We start from the raw sequence: 20,100 nt of genomic DNA on the forward strand, positions 1-20,100 counted from the left end.
AACACCCTTTCCTAAGCTCACTTCTGAGGTTTCCTCATGTTCACCATCATTCTAGATGAGCAACTTTCAGCCTCTGTGCCACGTGCATGGTGTGTCACAAGAACTTGCAAAACATGCAGTGCCTGACTATTTAGTCAGGGCCACGGACCTCTTTTCCCTTAGACTGCCAAATAAAAAAAATGACAACAGCCAACACAACAGCAGCCATTCGGTGTGAATGAATTAAAAGTATACCTATTTTTTGGACAGATTGGCAAAAAATAGAACCCATTTTTTGGTGGGCCACAGAATTTTAGTAACTAGTGTGTGTGCCATGAGATGAAAAAGGCTGAGAATTGCTGTTGTTGATCATCCAGTGCCCACATTTCTCTTCTTTGCGTACGTTGTTTTCATATTCTTATACGACACTTGTTCCAAAGAAGGAACTGTAGTAGTCTGACTTTGCCACAACCCTGACCATTCAAAAAGGAAAGGAAAATGGAAAAGAAAAAGAGAAATTTCTCAAGCCCTCCTGCTGGGTATTTTAGGGAGTACAGGGGTGGGCACAGCATACCCTCCTCCTCTGTGAGGAGCCTAATGACGCCTCTAGGTATAAGGTAAGGAAAGTGAAAGGTCACCCCGAAACCCCGACAGTAAGAATGTGTGTTTTTGGAACAATCTCTCCTTGCCAGCGTGTCTTCCTTGATGTGTCTGAGCCTCACAGTGGCTTTTTTCTCTGCCTTCATTCCAGGTTATCAGAGGGTCCTGAAGTCCTAGACTTGGCCACTAATTCTGTCAAGAGAGCGGTGTCCTTGGGAGGCTGCAGTTTAAACAAACCACCTTTTCTAATGTTGCTGAAAGGTTCTACAAGGTTTAACAGAGCCAGGACTTTCGATATCAATGAGGTAAGTGTCCAGCCTTACCCTGGGTTTTGCTTCTCACCATCTCATGGGAGATGTTGGGGGAGGGGCAAGAGGGGTGTGGATCACCTGACTGCAAGGTGCTCAGTGCTTCCAGGAAGTGGGATCGATGGGTTATCCACAGTTGGATTATGTCAGAAGGTCAAGGCTGTTTTCTTTTTGGCTTTTATTTTGTATCAATGGAAATTCAGCAGTTTTCGCAATCATGGAACGCACCGAACTTTGACGTAGGTTCCCAAACTGCTATAGCCAACGTGTTGCTCTTTTGACACTTCTGTTGTGCCTCCAGCAGGTACTGTAATTTTCTCTACAGAACACAGGGGCCATGCTCCTTGTTTCTCCCCACGGACACCTCTCTGTGCTGCCTCTGTGACAGGCATACAGTGCACCCAGGCCTTGCTGAGGCCAGTGTGGCGTGACCTTGGCTGCACAGGAGAAACGCCCGAAGAGCTTTTCAACTCCCAGTGCTCAAGGCTGCGGCCCACCCAATGGAGTCAGGTGCTCCTGAAGCGGGTCCGGTGGCAGAAGGTGGTCAAGTTCCCGCAGGGGATCCTAACAGTGCAGTGTTAAAAGAAGTTGAAAGGAAACACAATTCCTTGTTTGGAGGAGCAGAAGCGTCCCAAGGAACTGAACACAGGGGCAGGACTTAAAGGGTTCCTTGCTCTGCCTGAGGTCAATGGTGCGACCTCCCCATGTCTGAGGTTACAATTAGTGTGACTAATAGGTAACGTCGAGCACCTCCGATGTGCCAGGCATTGCACTAAGCTCTTTAAGTGGATTTTCTTACTAAATCCGCAGGTAACCTTGTGAGAGAAGCCCTAATACCAGCCACATCTCACAGGAAAGGATGTTGTGGTTGAGAAGGGCAAGCAATTTGCTGTAGCTCCTGCAGATGGAGGGTGGAGTTGGAATTGAAACGCAGGCAGCCTGACTCCAGAGCCTGTGTGTTCTTAAAAGCAGTGTGCTTCTTCAGCATGCTTTTCACTTAACGCCAACCACACACTGCGTGTCTGCCAATATTTCCCTGCTGTACAATGATTTGGAGGAGTTTAATAGATAGTACAGAATAAGAAATGTTTTATGCTATTAAGAAGGCATATACTTCATAAATCCCAGAGGGTTGTCATTTCACAGTTATGGAAAGAATATCTTTAGACCTGCCCCATCAGGAATGAAGTCATATATTCATTTTTTTCACTGTGAGGCTGAAAATTACTGAGAGACTAAATTAGTACAGTGGAGATAGAGATGGAGAGACGGAAATGGATTCAAAGCTATTTAAAAGATAAAATATACATGACAGAGTAATTGAATGTGGGTGGCAAGGGAGAGGCAGGAGTTAATATAATTCTGAAACATCTAGTCCGGTTACTGGATGGGTAGAGATGTCAACATGGAAAGAAGACAAGGGCAAGTATTTGGAGGGAAAGAGAATGGGTGTAGTTTGTGGCCTATTTAGTGGCCGGTGCCTGCAGGACATCGAGGCAGAGAAAGCTGGCGGGAGACTGTCAGGTGTCTCTGAGTGCACCTCAGCGGGTAGCGTGGGACTGGGGCTATTGATGTGGGAGACACCAGGAAATATATTATACTTAAATTTCCTCCTGTTTTGGGCAAGCCCCCAGACTAGATGGACTAAGACATTAATTCTGTCACCCAAAGCCCAGTAACAGAGAGAAAGCAACAGGGTTTTGTGTCCTATGACTTTGGGTCAGACGTCCTGGGTTTGTATCAGGTGTTATCACTTACTCGGTCCATGACCTTGAATGATTATTTAACCTCCCTGTGGGTCTATTTTCTGCAACATAAATGACGATATATATAGTACTATGTCATGGTGCTGTGGGGAGTAAATGAAGTAGGGAACAGAACATGTAGAAAAATGCCTGGCACATGGTATGCATGCAATAAATATTAGCTTTTATTATTAGTATTGTTATATGCACTAATAACCTCAGTGAAAGGGACAAAACATGCTACAGAGTGGTATAGCAGAAACTTTTCTGCTGCAGAGATCAGGGAGGTCCTTTTGGAGGAGGTGATGCATGAACTGGGTCTGGAGTATGGGTTCAATTCAGACAGATGAGTTGTTGCTACATGAGCAAAAGCTCAAAGCTGGGAGGCAGGGTGTGGGTGAAGCTCACAGATACCAGACATTTTACGTGCATTCTCTCTGACCTTCACAAGCCTTCATACCATCTCTTTCGGTCCTCAGCACACCCTCTGAGAGCAGAGGAAAATGCCAACTTCGCAGGTCAGGAAGTTGAGTGTCAGAGAGCTTAAGAAAGCCTTGCCCCATCAGTGAATAGCAGATTCAGAATTGAAGCTTAGGACTGTGGAATCCCAAAGCATGTGCTCTTCACTTTCACATGCTCTTCCCATGTGGCATCTGCAGGCTTGGGAAGCTTGGTGAACAGGGCAAATGTGATGGAGAAAAGAGCCTGAGGGAGATAAGCTTGGAATCACCCTGGAACTAGATCAGGCAACTCTTGGGTGGCCTGATCTAATTTTGACATGTTTCTGTAATTAACATGAAGCCATTCAATTAAAAGGAGCGCTTTTGTTACAGAGCTTCAGATCCTAAGCTGCAGTTGGGTCCAGAACTGGCTCTGGTTTTAAGCAATTCACTTAACTTTCTAATGATTGAACATCTCCACTCAGCAATGGGCAAGCAGAGAATGTTTTAAGTAACTGATTTGCATCCTGAGGACCTTATCTAGGAATTAGGTTGGGGGGAAACCTGGTCTTGGAGGAATCGGAATCCATGGGGAAGCCTTCAGCTGATAGCTCCAGAAAACCCACTGCAAAATGCTTCAACCAGTAAGGGGGCTATAGTGTCACACTAGCGGACACAGGTGGGGCTTGAGCCATGACATGTTAGGACTAGGCTCTGTCCTCCCACAGCCATTGGGTTCCGTCCTGCACAGCTAAGGGTGACATATCTTTATGTGACAATGCCCAGCACCAGAAGCACTGCTCTGCCTGAGAAAGGCATGGACAGGTCATTAAAATCTGGGTTTGGCCCTGGCTGGTGTGGCTCAGCAGATTGAGTGCCAGCTTGTGAACCAAAGGGTCACTGGTTTGATTCCCAGTCTAGGGCACATGCCTGGGTTGCAGGCCAGGTCCCCAGCAGGGGGCGTGTGAGAGGCAACCACACATTGATGTTTCTCTCCCTCTCTTTCTCCCTCCCTTCCCCTCTCTCTAAAAATAAATAAATAAAATCTTTTAAAAAAAAAATCTGGGCTTTGCAGCAGAGAAAAGGAGGGGGAGAGCTGGCGAGTCTTGGTTTCTGCCCACAGTGTTTCTAGTCACATCCGATACTTATTATGATTGTTTTCTGCATTAAAACTCAGTCCCATTCATAAGTCCAAAGCATTGTTGAGATCAGACTTCTGTGCATGGGTCAGCTTTGATGAAAGTGGGGACAGACTGTGGACCCCCCCAGCTTCAGTATCCTGCTCTCCTGACCCTCTCCCTGCCCTCTTGCTAAAGCCCGAGTGAATGGCCCACGGGAGGTGGCAGGCTTGAGATCCACATCCCACCGACTGGCTGCCTAGGCCTCCTTGCTGCCAACCAAATGATGGCTCTCAAGGGACACTGTAGTTCCAACAAAGCCCCAAGGTAGGGAGGGGCTCTGGACATCGCTGGTTCCAGGTGCGGCACTGTCAGGAAAGAAAGCAGCTTCTGTAGGGTGGGAATGACAGCTGTGCTTCCCGAGGATGAGTTCATCTGTATTGAACTCCTCTCTTAGGATCCAAAGTAAAAACTGCTAAGCACTTAGCAACATAAGCATCCTTCATTCTTCCCCTTGGCAATCAGCGGCCCTAATTTTGTGCTTCCTTCCCATACAGCCAATGCAGGACACGCCAGCGACCTTCCCAAGGAGCATGCCGGTGTGGCAGAAGGCTCAGTCTTGCCCCTCGCCTCCCGGAACCCACGCCAGTCATGGAGCCCTCAGGTTTGGGGACAGTCCCACCAGCCACTTGGTATTCATGCTTCCCCAGGAGCTGCTAAAACCAAGGTAATATTTAATTTTCCGGCTAACTCAGAACTGACTGTGATTTTACTCCAGGTCAGGCTAGCTGGCACGAAACTATGCGCTTGTCGCTGATGGTGGTGGCACTGCCACTTTCGTGAAGAGAGGTGCTGGCCTGCACAGGACACAAACGTGCTTGCCCGTGTGGGCTCCTTCCCCACGGCTGGAACGCACACGTGACATGCTGCTCTGAGGCTGAAACAGTCAGCTCGGCTCTGGCTTAGAATTGGCAGTGTTCTAAAAATAAGGCTGATAATTCTTCCCAAAGCTGCTATTTATTTCCTTGACAAATCACCTTTCTTCTCCTGCATTCTATAATCAGAGGAAAATCATTCTTTTCAGTAGACTCAGTGCCAGATAGATCATTTTTATAGGATACATTTGGACTTTCTGTGCTAACAAGTTGCATCTCTTTGGGGGAAGAAGGAATGAGCAGAGACATTAATTATGTCAGAAGAGAAGTAGGAAAACGAGGTTTGTCATTTTCATGTGATTTGAAGGAGGCCTAAATAAAAATGTGCCAAAAATTCCTTTACGACTTATCTATAGGAAGAGAATTTCCCAGGGTTCCAAAAGACCTGGCTTTCAGCCCCTGCTCAGCCACTTGCTGTCTGTTGTGAGCGCAGGCCATGAGCCAGTTCCTCCTGCCTGGAGATGTCAGGATGGGGTTAGCTGTGCAGGAGATTTCTTGTTCCTGTGAAGGATAAAGGGGCGGGGGCAGGAGGCAGCTGAGATAGGGGGCCTGCCCTGCCCTTGAAAGGAGAGGGGCCGGAAGGAGGGTGTGGGGGCGGGGGAAGGGCCTCAGACTGCCGTGCTCTTCGAGAAAGTCAAGCTTCCTCCTGCCGCCTTTTTTGGGTGTTAATCAGTCTTTTCTGAAAGAAAGTTGCTTTAAGAAATAATTCTGGAGAGCAAATGTCAAGTGTACTAACATTTCCATAAGCCCACATATGGAAAGTACTTAAATTCTGTAGCAAGTTCTAGCCTCCTTAAATTGGCTAACCCTCATTTTCCAAACCTCCGCACTAATGCAGATACAGCACAAGAAATATTGAGCAGTGTCACCATCTGGTTGGTTTAATTTAACAAATATAGATTTTATTTTTTTAATTTTGAGAACATTACCCTTAAGGAGACTTGCAAATTTCAAGAATCTCAGTGCACCTCATTGTTTGCTCAGCCTCACAAGATTAAAAAGCAAAGAGAAGTTAACAATGTAATTTTTTTTCTTCCACTTCCTGATTCTGCCTCCAAATATTCCATATACCATTTAATTCAGTAACTAATTCTTTTTTTCTTTTTAATTTGTATTTATTTATTTTTAGAGAGAGGGGTAGGGAAAGAAAAGGAGAGGGGGAGAAACATCAATGTGTGGTTGCCTCTCATGTGCCCCTTCCTGGGGACCTGGCCAGCAACCCAGGTATGGGCCCCACTGGGAACTGAACCAGTGACCTTTTGGTTCACAAGCTGATGCTCAATCCACTGAGCCACACCAGTCAGGGCAGTAACTAATTTTTAAGTGCCTACTGAGTACTAGGCACTGAGGATACAGCTTTAAGCAGGGTAGGTCCAGTTCCTGCCTTCTCTCAGGTGTGCACTTAGATATAAACCACAAGGAGTGGGTGAGGACAACCTATTAACACCTGTATCTCCCAACGCCTCTTCCTTCCTGCTGCTTCACTTTCAGGCACCTATTTCAGTACACCTGCGTGCCATGAACAACTCAAGGAATGAGATGTCCCTTACTGCATTCTCAGTGTCTGTCACAATGCCTAATATATACTACATACTCATTAAATATTTGTTAAATGAATGAATAAATAAATGGATGGATGGATGGATGGATGAGTTTTCATAGAAAGTAATGCTTGTTTAGCTAGATATACATATGATATATAACCATCAAGCAAATGAATATTAACTTTCATTCTCTGCTTTTACTGCATAATGCTTGCTTAATTACTGTTTTATCACAGGTGGGGTATTAGGGTCCAAGGAACAGAGGTGGGTGGGAGAAGGTGGCTCTGTATTCCTGTGCCTCAGTGTTAAATGTGTCTTACAGAAAGGAAATGCTTATGTGATGCTTAAATCAAATCATTGTTATTCAAATTTCCCCAGCTCCTTTTTAAAACTTCTCCTTGTGTATATGCAAAATAGAATGCATATTCACAGGGTTTAAAAAGTATGTGAGGAGGAGCTGCTCAGTGTAAAAACACAAATACCGTACGGTTTCGCGTATACCGGGTACCTAGAGTTGTAAAATTCTGAGACAGACTATGGAATGGTGGTTGCCAGGGGCTGCGGGAGGAGGAAATACAGAGCTCTTGCTTTAGCGGGTACGGAGTTTTGACCTGGAGATGGGTTGTGCGACAGTGTGAGTGTGCTTAACGCTACTGCACTGAACGCTTCAAAATGGTTAAGATGGTAAGCTTATGTTAGGTGTATTTTAGCATAACTTTTTAAACCTCACCTGAGGATGTTTATTGATTTTAGAGAGAGAGAAAGGGAGAGAGAGAGAGAAAGAGAAACATCAGTTGGTTGCCTCCCATACATGCCTCGACCAGGGATCAAACGCACATCCTAGAATGTGCCTTGACCAGGCATCGAACCTGCAACCTTTTGGTGTACGGGATGATGCTCCAACCAACTGAGCCACTTGTCCAGTGTGACTGTAATTTTTTAAATCAGCAGAGGACTTATAGAATACAATTTACAACAGCTGAATATAGTGACTTTTAAAAGTTCCCAGAGCCCTGGCCGGGTGGCTCAGCTGGAGCGTCATCCCTACACCAAAAGGTTGTGGGTTTGATTCCCAGTCGGGGCAGATATGCAGGTTTTGGGTTCCATCCCCAGTTGAGACACATATGGGAGGCAACTGGTCAATGTTTCTCTCTCACATCAGAGTTTCTCCCTCTCTCTTGCTCTCTCTCTAAAATCAATAAACATATCCTCAGGTGAGGATTAAAAAAAAAGTCGCCAGACAGGTCATTTAATCAGTACGTGCCCCAGTTTGTTTATTTGAATAATGGGGGTTGGGATGTTTGCTCCTCACCTTCTCTCCTAGCTTCAGAGATTTGAAAAAACACTAAAAACCTCTATTTTCCTTCTTTGCTTGTTGCTCTCTTTCCCCACAGGTCACAATTTGCTGTGGACATTCAAACAACATCCTCCCGAGGGCTGGTGTTTTTCATGGGAACGAAGGACTCCTTTTTGGCCCTTTATCTCTCAAAGGGACGCCTGGTCTGTGCTTTGGGAGCAGAGGGGAAAACGCTGAGGCTCAAAAGCAAAAAGAAGTGCAATGACGGGAAGTGGCACACGGTAAGCGGTGGGGCTGCGTTAGAACCTCAGCACTGGAGACTGCTACACGCGCCATGCCTGGGGGTCATCCTAAATGCCAATATGGCTTCCCTCACTGCTTCTTCAGTCCCCTCCATGCCTCCCTGGGCGGTCTCACTTCCCTCCCCTACTCCCGCCCCCAGCTTCCTGGACCATTTCTCTCCTTCAGGGCAATTTCCAAGTCCACAGTCCCCTCCTCGAGCCTTCTCCATAGCACAAGCAGAAAGACCCACGGCTCACCCTGGCCAGGTGGCTTGGTTGATTGGAGCATCATCCCGTGCACCCAAAGGCTGCTGGTTTGATTACCAGTCAGGACACATACATACCTAGGTTGCGGTTTGGTCCCTTGTCAGGTTGCGAACAAGAGGCAGCTGAGCACTCTTTCTCTCTCTCTTCCCGCCCCCCCCCCCAATCCTTAAATCAATAAATGCATCCTTGGACAAGAGTTTTTTTTTAAGGTGTTTTTTTAATTTAAAAAAAAAAGGTTTGAATGTGGTTGGGGAAGGAGAAGTTTAGAGCTGGGGAAAAGTAGGAGTTCCAGTGTGAACACCCCACAGCTGAGTTGTCTATCACATACGAGCCCACGTGTCAGGAGAGAGTGTAGGCCAGAGGTCACAGCGGAGTGTATAAATTGGGGAGCCACTAGTGAATAGTCTCATAGCCAGAAGGTAGCACAGTCACGGTGGAGCCCAGGGATCCTGACTTTTAGCAAAGACTTTAAAACATTTGCTCCTGTTGTTGACAGAGAAGCAGCCCCTGGCCCCTTCCTCCAGGAGCTCTGCTCAAGGGGGCATGTGACTCCCTGGCCCCCTCTTAGCTCTGCACAAACAACTCCCCTTTGCTGCCTGGGTGTATGTATATTTATGTTCCTTTAGTTCTTCAATTGTTTATATTTCCTGTAAGTTTTCAGATTAATTATGTCTTTATTAGTTCATTTTTGAGCAACCTTGGTTTATTTTTTTTTGCTCACGTGTTTAGCTTGTTTAATGTCTAACATAATATCACAGAATGATGATAATGATGATGACGATGATGACAACACTAGGGAGGAAAATCTCTGATTTTTAAAAGCTACATGAAGGAAAGAAAAACATTTTTTAAAAATCTCCCATAACAGCAGCAACTGTCAATTCAAAAATGTGATTAACTTACTTTGTTCGCTCTTAAGGTGGCCTTTGGGCAAGATGGAGAAAAGTGGCGCTTGGTTGTAGACGGTCTGAGGGCCTGGGAGGCGAGCTGGCCTGGAAATTCCACCTTCAGCCTCAGAGCACCCGTTTACCTGGGATCATCTCCATCAGGGAAACCGAAGGTAGGTGGTTATGCTTCAGAGCCATAGATAAATAATTCACTTAATAACATAATCATTATAATTATACAATGCATTCAAGAGTGTCAAAATACTCTAAATGGTTTTTAACGTAATTTAATTAATGTCCATAAGCCCACAGAGAGGCACACATACCCCCATTCCCAGCCTTTTGTCTTAAAGGTGTAGCTTAAGACACAGGCAGGCACTCCAGGAGTGAACACAGGGCTGCTCCGTGGCTTTAGAAATGTGACTCTCTCAGCCTCTCTTCTAGGGAATGCAAAGATGTAGGTTTTAGGTTGTAGATGGGGGTCTTTGGTTAAGATAATATTTTTCAAACTTCAGCAATCTGTTCCACCTTCACTGTCTTTGCCATACCCAGTACAACAATTGCTTAATAGTTTGCTCTGAATCAACTCGCTGTTTAATTTAAATTTGTTTTTAAAGAATGTTTTTATTTCCCCAATATTCTTAATCATAAATATTAATCACAAATCATAAATATTATTAATCATAAATCAATCATCCAAATAAATATATGAAAATAGAAGTATTTAGAAAGTCTAGCTAGATAGTGTGGCCTGCACTCCCTTCATTGATAGAAAAAGGAGCTTGACAAGTGATCAAGAGGTGTTTAAAACATATTAGCACAAAACAGAAATTTGTTCCTTGCCCTGAATATGTGTTTTAATGTTATTTGGTATCTAAAATAAAATTATATCAAGAACCAAACCTGGTGAAACTTGGGTTAAGGGAAAGTCACAAGCCCTTCTATTCCCCAAGAAGGAGGGGTATGTCCCTGCATTTGTCAAGTTCAATGGCGCTGCTGGGTCACGGGCCTAGGGTTGAGCTCTGCAGGGCCCTATCCCTGTCTCTCTTCCTACGATGCCAGAGCGGCGCCTAGTGTCCTTGGGGCACCTCTAACCACTCTCCATTCTCTCAGATTTGCTTTTTTCTTGTTTTTTTTCTTTTTTAAGGTTTTATTTATTTATTTTCAGAGAGAGGGGAAGGGAAGGAGAGAGAGAGGGAGAGAAACATCAATTGTGTGCTTGCCTTTTGCACGCCCCCTAGTGGGGACCTGGCCTGCAACCTGACTGGGAATCGATCCCGCAGCCCCGTTCACAGGCCAGCGCTCAATCCACAGAGCCACACCAGCCAGGGCTCGGATTTGCTTTTTTTTTCTCTCACAAAGTTAACTAAGATGGTTCTGTGAGCAGCTCAAACCCAGCAACTGCCCTCCACCTGAATGACGGCCAGGTGCTCAGCCCCTCTTGCTCCTCTCTTGGGTGGTGGCCCATTCCGGTGCGATGTCTTCTTGCGGTGGAGGAAGGGCCAAGACACAAGTCTCGGCCTGGGAATGGGCATAATTAAAGCAGGTCATTTCCACCAGCAAGGATTCTGCACCTTCAGGCTGACCTTGCCTAGGCCAGGATGTCTCCTCGGGGCTCAGCCTGGCCCCCTTGAGTTTTGCATGGGGGTTTGGGTCAAAGCCCCACCAAGTCATAAAGTGTTGCTTTTCTTTATAATAATACTTATCATAAATAAATATATGGCATAATAGTTTATATAATACATATATAATATACAACACATTAATTACTAAGGAGGACACTCAGTATTACTGCTTGCTTTTCTGAAACCTCTATACCTATTTCCCTCTCAGAAATCATAGGAGAGGGTAGCTATTCCAGGGCGCAGTTGGGGTATTCTTTGACCTGGGTACATCACACTTGGCATCCTACTATCTGGGACAACCTCTAGAACCCCATTTATAACATTCTTACAGGCCAAGGTTCTTTTTTCAACTTTCCTTCAACCTGAAAGATTATCATTGGATTGATAATCCTCCAAATCCTGTTAAGGGATGGGCCACATCTAATCAAACGATGTCGGCTGCTGAATACCAAAACCTGCGGTCAGCCCTTAGAGGTTCAGTGTTAGGCCATGACTTATCCTGGAGAGTCTGAGCTGGGTCTCAGCCACAGGGTCGTTATTGCTGTATAAAATGGTAAATCTGAAGAGACTAAACATTGCATAGAAAGCTCATTCAGTACTTTATTGTTGACACTGACATCACAGGCATCTCTAATACCACCTTATTCTCTTAAAATTATCATGTCTTGCATCAGTCACATAGGATTCCAGGGTCCTAAAGGTATTGATTCTAGAAGGGAGTTTTGGGACTTAATTCAGTGATTCTTTAACTTTTTTTAGAATTCCATCAAAGTTACAGTCCCTGTCCCCAGGAAAATGCACATGCAGAAGGTATCTGCTATATGATTTAAGGGATCCCAGGACCCAGAAGCGCACCCCTAGGCCCCGGGTGAGAGTTGCTGTCTCAGGCCCCCCTGAGCGGGAGGCGGGCACCGGGCTCCACGCAAGCCCACCGATGCTGCACACTGTGTCTTCTTTTAACTCGAACACACTCAAGAGCCCAACAGTGTAGGGAACCTTTTTACACTTGACTGTTTTTGGAATATTTTGGCCTCTTTCTTCAGTCAGCTGCCCTGCATTAAGCAATCACATGAGCTCATGAAACCCTAAGAAGTGGTTTGTACCTGCAAAGAGATGGTGAGATCTGTGAAGTGTAAGGTGGAAATTTCCCCCGTTGCAGCTCCGTCTGTGTGGACCAGAGTCAGGCCACCCTCCCTGTCCTTGTCCCAGCACTTGCAAACAATCTCCACCACCCCTGCCCTCCACACACGTCCGCCTTCAAAATTTGGCTCCCCACTAGATGTCTGGTGTCCCGGTTGTTCTTGGTACTGTGGGCAGGGAGCCAAATGGAAGTCAAGCCCGCATGGCTCTTTGCAACAGAAGAATGAATCCCCGACCTTCTGCCTTTAGCAGACAGTGTAGGGAACCTTTTTACTCTTTACTGCCCTTAACCTTGGCATCTAAAAGGTGTGGGTAATGAAGTTTGCTCTCTCTTCTGCTTGGTTGCAGAGCCTTCCCCAAAACAGCTTTGTGGGATGCCTGAGGAACTTTCAGTTGGATTCAAAACCACTGGACACCCCTTCTGAAAACTTTGGGGTGTCTCCCTGCTTGACTGGCTCTTTGGAGAAAGGCATTTATTTCTCCCAAGAAGAGAGTCACATCAAACTAGGTAAGAAGCAGTTTGGAAGAGTTTATGTCTTTGAGTCTGAAGAACCCTATCCGTTTTCTTGAATTATGATGTTTTAACTGTTCATTATTTTGTTTTCTTTTGAAGCGAACTCTGTGTCATTGGGTCCAGAATTTAAGCTCCTTTTCAGCATTCGTCCAAGAAGTCTCACTGGAATCCTAATACACATCGGCAGTCAACCCGGGAGGCACCTGTGTGTTTACATGGAGGCAGGAAAGGTGCGTAGCAGTCTGACAATGTGGAAGGGCATGTGAATTTACATTAGAAGCAGATTCCATTTCTGGAGACCATACAAGGTGAAGTGATGATAGAGAGAGAATCCAGTCTTGTATTTAAGAGACCTAACTTCAGGCCTCTTAAATACAAGAAAAGGGCTGGCCTACCCTTTTCCTTTAGCAAGTATTTGAGCATCATGTTTTCTTTTCTTCATCTTTAAAACTGGGGAAACTCAAACATACTGGGCTGAATTCCAGCTGTACCACTTAGCTATATGGCCTTAGGGAAGTTACTGTACCGCTTTCAGACTCAACTTCTTTATCTTTAGAGTGTAGATGGTAACGTTTGCATCTTAGGGCTTCTGTCAAGAGAATAGAAGCTGCCACATACGCCATAAATGCTCATTTTTCTCTTCTCCTCTTCACCCTTGTCTCACCTCTACGTTTATCCCTAAGGGCAGTGCCAGAATTCATGGCATCCCTTTTCTCACCAGCTCTCTACACCACGTCACACCCATGCCCACGCCCTGAATCAGTCCCCGATTCCCCTCGTCCTCGCTGCACAACTTACCAGGCCTCCTGGTCCTGCAGCCACGCTGGCCACCAGGTCTCCACCGGCCTCTGCTTTTCATGGATTCATTCTCCAATGTCTGTTGCTGCCGCTCCCTCTGTCCCATTGCTCACAGGCTCCATCAATATCTTATTTTCATGACCAAGTTATATTGCTTTTCTTTTCACAAAAATTTCTTTAAAACCAAATTTTTCTAGGAAGCCTCTCTTAGTTAAGGCCTCAAGGCAAAGATCAATAATGTGCCATTTTCTTTCACCTGCATCCTTCCACATTTTATTAAATGGGAAGGGAAAACACCCAGAAAAAAATAAAATTATTCAAACTCCTAGAAGATTACTTTTTTTTTTTTTTTCCCAAGTCACAGCCTTTAAATCTGAGCAGACCTCTGGTAGGCCAGAGAAGCAAGCAACCATCTGCTTGCCAGCAGTTGAGATGAGGCTGGCTTTCGAGGGGAGGGTTGGGAGACAGTCTCCAATGAAAGCTGCTCGATGGGAAATAATCACAGAAGTTGAAATCAAGACCTGATGACCTTCATAACAGAAGTCATGTTGTTCAGCTGGAAAATTCCCTGAGAATAGGCTGCGATGTCTAGCTACATGCACCTTAAGTGTAAATTACTTATCAATACTTATTTAATCCTCTCATTTCATTCACCTTAATTCAGCACTTAGAGAATCCCGGGCCCAGAGAATGGGAATGCGGGATTTTACAGTTACATGCTGAGTGCCTGACCCCTGACATGTGAACAGTACAAATCCAATCAGTTAATCTGCTGAATTCCTTGGATGCAAACCCTTCTATAAGTCATGCATTCATGGAGTTACTTTCATGGGCTGGCCGTAGCCGCAGTATGTAGGCCACAGCCAGCATTTTTGCCTTCCAAATTGTACATGTCCCTCTAAACAAAACCCCTGTCACATATTAATAGATAAGGAAATCTTCGATGCTAATCAGTAACTTCTGAGTAGGCCCTGATGTGGGCGGGGTTCTGATTCAAAGGGAAGCGCTTGTTGCCTTTGGCGGCAACTTCAGACAGAACTCTGTTTGCAGCTTGCCTGCTTTGAAGGGATGCAACAGAGATTCTTGCAAAGTCTTGGACCCCGTGTGATCACTCGGTGTAGGAGGGGGAGCTTGTATCCAAAGTGCTCTTGGGCTGTCAGGGTGGAAGGGTTGGGGAGGGAAGAGGTCGGGGGAAGTCGGCTCCACCTGTCTTTCCGAGGGAAACAGGAAAATGCGTGTGCTTTCCAGGTCATGGCCTCTGTGGACAGCGAGGCAGGTGGGATCTTGACATCAGTCACACCAAAGCAGTCCCTATGCGATGGACAGTGGCACTCAGTGGCAGGTATGACACCCACTCTCTGAAGCGCACTCCCTTTCCATCGGACTTGAATGCCCCAAATGCGGCCTGAATTCATTAATCCGTTTAGTCTGACCAAGGTCAGCCCACAAGATTAAAACCGTAAACCAAAATTAATTTTAGAGGATAATAAAGATTAAAAATCATTTATTGAGCCAAAGGAGCTGCAGCCCATGAGACACAAATTCAGGTAGCAGCCTAAACTGTGTTCCACTGAGACAAAGGGGAAGCCATCTTTTATAATGAAAGTTCCCAATTTTATGCAAATGGTGTTTCTAAACTGTGCAGTTCTGACTGATCAATAGAGATGCAAATGAGGATACAGTTTGTATAGATCTGATTGGATGGGGCAGATCTTAGTCCATTGGTCACTAGATGAAACCTGCCATAGTTGACTCAGACGGTGTAAACAATCAGGGCATGCAGGGGTGTCCAACCCGTGGCCCTCGGGTCGCATGTGTCCCAGGACAGCTATGACTGTGGCCCAACAAAAAATCATAAATTTACTTCACACATTATGAGATTTTTTTGTGTGTGATTATGTGTCACAATGTACTTATTGTGTGGCTCCAGACAGCTCTTCTTCTTCCAATGTGGCGCAGAGACGCCCAAAGGCTGGACACCCCTGCTTGTGCCGGAAGCCGAAGGTTCAGTCTGAGGTTCTTCTCAGTAGACAGAGTATGTGAGGAGCCCAGGTCAGCAAATGGCATCTAGACTTTCTTATTCATAAACTTTGGGCCCTTGGTTGACCATGAGGAGTCAATCTCAGCCAATAAATTCCATCTCAGGCTTCACACAAATGACTCCTTCTTCTCAGGGTCTGCAACATGGTGGGGACATGTCCCTTCTCACCCCAAGCCATATCTTTGTGATTCCTGGGTGCTGTCTCCATAACATGCTGACATTTTTGGTTTTTGAGCCCACAAAACTGATAAGGTGTGTTTGTTTTTAAGGTAGCGGTACACTGTGATTTAGATGTTGGCTCTGAAATTAAAAAGAACACAGGTCAAATCTCATTCCCAGCACTTTCCTGTGTGACCTTGGGCAAGCTACTCTTCATAGTCTATTTCCTTGTCCGCACAGCAGAGATAAAAAGAGTATATACTTCCCAGGGTTGTGAAAACTAAATGGGATAATGCATGTAATATGCTTAGCAGTGTCTAATATATAGTAAGTGCTCAGGTAAGTATTTGCTCTTACTATTGTTAAAGTTCAATGTTGGGGTTTTTTTAAAATGCCATTTAATATGGATGCAAACGATTTAGACAAACGACTGGACAGAGAGCAGATGCAGCCTTTCTCTGTGCCTGCTGTCTGCTATTTTATGAACCAGGTATTTTATGAATAATTTGTGGACAGAAGTTTGGACATATATTAACCTATTCTGGCTAAAATATATTTGTAAAAAAACTAGTTTCTTATTGCCTAATTTGAAAGCTAACTACGTTGCAGTTAGTTAAGATTATTAACGTGGGTGGAATTACTTGGACGTACGAAAACGACCATCTTTGGAGTTAGTTTTCAGAAATCAGTGTCTTCTTGGAAAGAAGCCAAGGTCACGTGACATAAGCATGGCCTATAAAGAGAGGCGACAAGGGCCTGAACCCCATTCAACTTATAACCAAGCCATCTTGTCAAGCTCGTCAATAACTGAGAGGCAGTCTCTTATGTGGGAAATAGGAGTGATGATATCTTTCTCACAAATTTTAAGGATTAAATTCTGTAATGAAGAAGCAGCTAAACACCACCTGGTATGGAGAAATTAATTGAATTTATGTCTGGGTTGACTGAATTCCTGAGAACAGTCCTCCCACAGGTCTGACAGGAATGAGATAAAAGAAGCCAGTGGTTGCACTCTAGTGTAGACATTAAGCAGTGAGCAGGGCTCTCCTTAGGCACCAGCTGACCAGCTTGCTTTCCCTGCAGTCACCATAAAACAACACATCCTGCACCTGGAGCTGGATGCAGACAATAGCTACACAGCTGGACGGCTCCCCTTCCCTCCCTCCACCACTCAGGAGCCACTATACATTGGAGGTGTCCCAGGTAACTCTCGACATGACTTCCACTCCATGTTGTCCCGTGTCAGCTCTTAACGTTTCCATTTCAACCCAACAAACGCGATACCGCAGCCCATGGGTCATCCGCAGAGCAGCGTTGACTATACGGTGGAAATGGTGAGGCCTTTAGCTCTAGCACATGGGGAACCCATTGGCCAGCAACGGGCACATTTCATGGCGGCCCAGGCTACATACTGCTTCCTCCTCCTGTCCCAAGCCTGTAAGTTACAAGCCTCTCTTAAGAGGTTGCGTTAACTAAGAAGCTGATATCAGCAAAGAATCAGGACAGGGGCTGAGAAACTGGTCTCTCCTCTGCAGGCCTTAAGTTTTGCCGATGAGTTATTAAGCTTTGTGGAGCCAGAATGGGACAGTCAGGCAGGCTGAGATGGAGTCAAGTTCAAGACTGGAAGTTTGCCTGAAAAGATTCTTGTCATTCTTCACTGTTTTATGTTCCTCCGAATAGTTTGGTCATTAATTTTACAGGTCTTTCATGGCCCATAAAAAGCACTGCATTCAGAGTTATTATCTATTGATTTGGGCTGTGGATTCTCCTTCTCTGAAGAATTTGAACAGTAGCCTTGTGCTGATTTATCACAGCAGGTGGGGTGTTGGATACCTGATTAAAGGGAGGAAATGGCTGGGTTGGCCAAGACCCTGGGCCCCTTTAGCTCTAATCCGACTATTTTTTAAATTAGGTGCATTCATTTGACAGTATGAATTATCCATTGAATGCCCCTCCTTTTCCTCTTGCAGCCGATTTGAAGACCCTGAAGCTCCCTGTCTGGAAATCATTTTTCGGCTGCCTGAAGAGTATTCAAGTCAACCACATTCCTGTCCCTGTCACTGACGCTGTGGAAGCCCGGGGGACTGTGAGTCTGAATGGCTGTCCTGACCACTGACTCAAACCCGTTACACAGTGAGAAAACTCACCAGCGCACCTCCCTCTCCCTGCTCAAGGTCTTTCTTGACTTCAGACACCATGAGGGCAGGTTTAATAGCGAATCCAATTTTGAACTTCAACCACACATAGCCATCATTTTGGCATTCAGTGCTACATATGTATTTCATATTAAAAAAAAATCCCACTTCTTGACGATGATGAACAAATTGTTACGTGCTTTGGGTAATATCATTTTTCACCACCAATGAAATGTCTTTTAAAGAACATTATTTTCCACTTGTTAAAAATAAATATCTTTTAAAGCACTTTAAAAATATAAAAATCTTACATCTGTGAAGGTGTCATAATTTATGAGGTTAAATTAATGCAGTGTACTCTAATTTATGATGTTTTATTAACATAAAGCCAGTGGCTTGATGGTCATTGTTAATCACATTAACTCTTCAGCACCTGTTCAATGTGCACATGCCACCTACAACACAGTTTTCTACAAATAACTATTGAGCATATACTGGTAGGTACTATGTGTACTCAGTGTTGGCTCCACAAGTCAGGTATCGGAAGTAATTCCTGCACTGAAGGAATATGCAGTACAATGTGGGAGACACATAATATTCATAAAATAGTAAATAACAAACCAATTTTAAAAACTTATAATCCACGTGACTTCCCACATACAATCTGCTACCAGTCAACTCTAGCTTATGACCAATTCCCTAAGAGCAAAAACCATCTAGCAGGGAAGCTGAGATGGATACACATACTATAATTAAAGCTTTGCATGGCAAGCTAACAGTAGTCAATGGGAAGGATGAATCACTTCCAGTTTTATTTGCGAAATAATGAACCATATACTGGGCTAATATTATTATCCAGCACTACTCTTCCTAATAAAGAAGACTACACAAGTACTTCATAGCCTCTATCTTCTACCATAGTATTTGTTCATCAGGAGGAAAATTACAAATAATTCTGAAATTTGGATATCATAATCCTATGTGGTATTCTTACAGCTACATGCCCACCACCTCTGAAGCTAAGCCAAAAGTCCAACTCAGTACACTTTTAAGACCCTCACACTGCAGTCTTGTAGATGTGCTTTCTAACAAATATCTCTGTGCAAACATGAAAGTTCTCCTGGAGAAGTAGCAGATCCCCATCAGAAGGGATATTCAGCAGAGCCTGACTGGTGGACTTCAGAGACACTATGCGGGGTCATGTATGACCTTAAGTCATATACTTTGATATTTCAAGTGAAAATTATTCCAGATGATTACTACTCAGGCAATAATTCTGCATGAAGAGCATCCTAAACAGGTGATTCTTTCTTCTGGCTTCCTGGTATTGACTTAACTGAATCTACAAAGTTATTCTTTAGTGCTGATTATTTTTCAGCACTTTCCAGATTCATTATAAAAGGGCAAATAATTCTTCACTAATACCATGGTTTTCCCACCATGTTGTAGTAGCTTGAGAAACAGCTGTCTGCCTGCCTCTGCTGAACATAATCCCAGCCACCAGAAGGCAGAAAGAAGAAAGTGCCACAGGTGGGATTATAGCTGGGGAGACAGAAAGCCCTCAGCATGTCTCTTCTCAGATTGCAAATATGTGTTCTCTGGAAGGAATATGTGTAGCTTCTCCACTGAACTATCATGGAAATTATGTGTAAACTGTCAAGGGCGATAAAAATATCACCACCGTTATCTTCTTCCTGGCTCTTAGCCTCTCACAAGTTGTGCTGACGTTGGAGTGACAGCCTACGGAGAGGCTACAAGACAACTGGTGGCCGACTGACCTGTTCAGGACCAGGCCACAGTTGGTTTCATTTTGGTCCAGAGGACTGGGACCTGGATTGTGAGAAAACTTTCAGCGCCTCTCCCTGGGCACCAGTCTCTCCAGGACACTAAGTGACTATGAAGCAACTGTGTGCCTTCCCGGGCTGCTTCAACCTCCCTCACAGTACCTCTCGACCTCAGTCCTCAATTCTCAGGGCCGTTGAGTTTTTGCCACACTCACAATAACCCCATGGCAGAGGGCAGTGACCCTGGGCAGAACTCGGCGAGGCGCTCTTCCTCCCAGACAGGAAGTGGCCTCGCTTCGCCGTGGAGAGCTTTGACTCAGCTCCTTTCTGCTCCCACTGCCCGCACAGTGCTGCCTGCAAAACCCCCAACCCAACATCCCCGCCCCACCACCTTCACTCCTGTCTTCCAGTTCCCATGCTGGCTGCAGAAAGGCCAGATTTCTTAGGAATGGTGATTCAGAGCCAGCATGTGAGTGGAACCATTTTTAAATAACATTATTTTA

General features: G+C 45.0%; 1 protein-coding gene across 2 annotated transcripts in view; it reads left to right on the forward strand.

The window, feature by feature from the left end:
• The window catches only part of LAMA3 (laminin subunit alpha 3), a 254,462-nt gene extending 236,428 nt beyond the window's left edge, over window positions 1-18,034 (forward strand). For both annotated transcript variants that reach the window (XM_054583453.1, XM_054583454.1), the window contains 9 exons: window positions 731-884; window positions 4,748-4,917; window positions 8,064-8,247; window positions 9,434-9,574; window positions 12,515-12,674; window positions 12,780-12,910; window positions 14,727-14,820; window positions 16,762-16,881; window positions 17,649-18,034. In XM_054583453.1, the coding sequence (XP_054439428.1) occupies window positions 731-884; window positions 4,748-4,917; window positions 8,064-8,247; window positions 9,434-9,574; window positions 12,515-12,674; window positions 12,780-12,910; window positions 14,727-14,820; window positions 16,762-16,881; window positions 17,649-17,794 (1,300 nt within the window). In that variant the 3' untranslated portion in view covers window positions 17,795-18,034. The remainder of the gene's footprint in view (window positions 1-730; window positions 885-4,747; window positions 4,918-8,063; window positions 8,248-9,433; window positions 9,575-12,514; window positions 12,675-12,779; window positions 12,911-14,726; window positions 14,821-16,761; window positions 16,882-17,648) is intronic.
• The last annotated feature ends 2,066 nt before the right edge of the window (window positions 18,035-20,100 follow it).

Source organism: Pteronotus mesoamericanus, unplaced genomic scaffold (genome assembly GCF_021234165.1).
Source record: "Pteronotus mesoamericanus isolate MK-2021 breed Mesoamerican mustached bat unplaced genomic scaffold, CSHL_Meso_final contig_74, whole genome shotgun sequence".
In the NCBI taxonomy this organism is placed as follows: domain Eukaryota; kingdom Metazoa; phylum Chordata; class Mammalia; order Chiroptera; family Mormoopidae; genus Pteronotus; species Pteronotus mesoamericanus.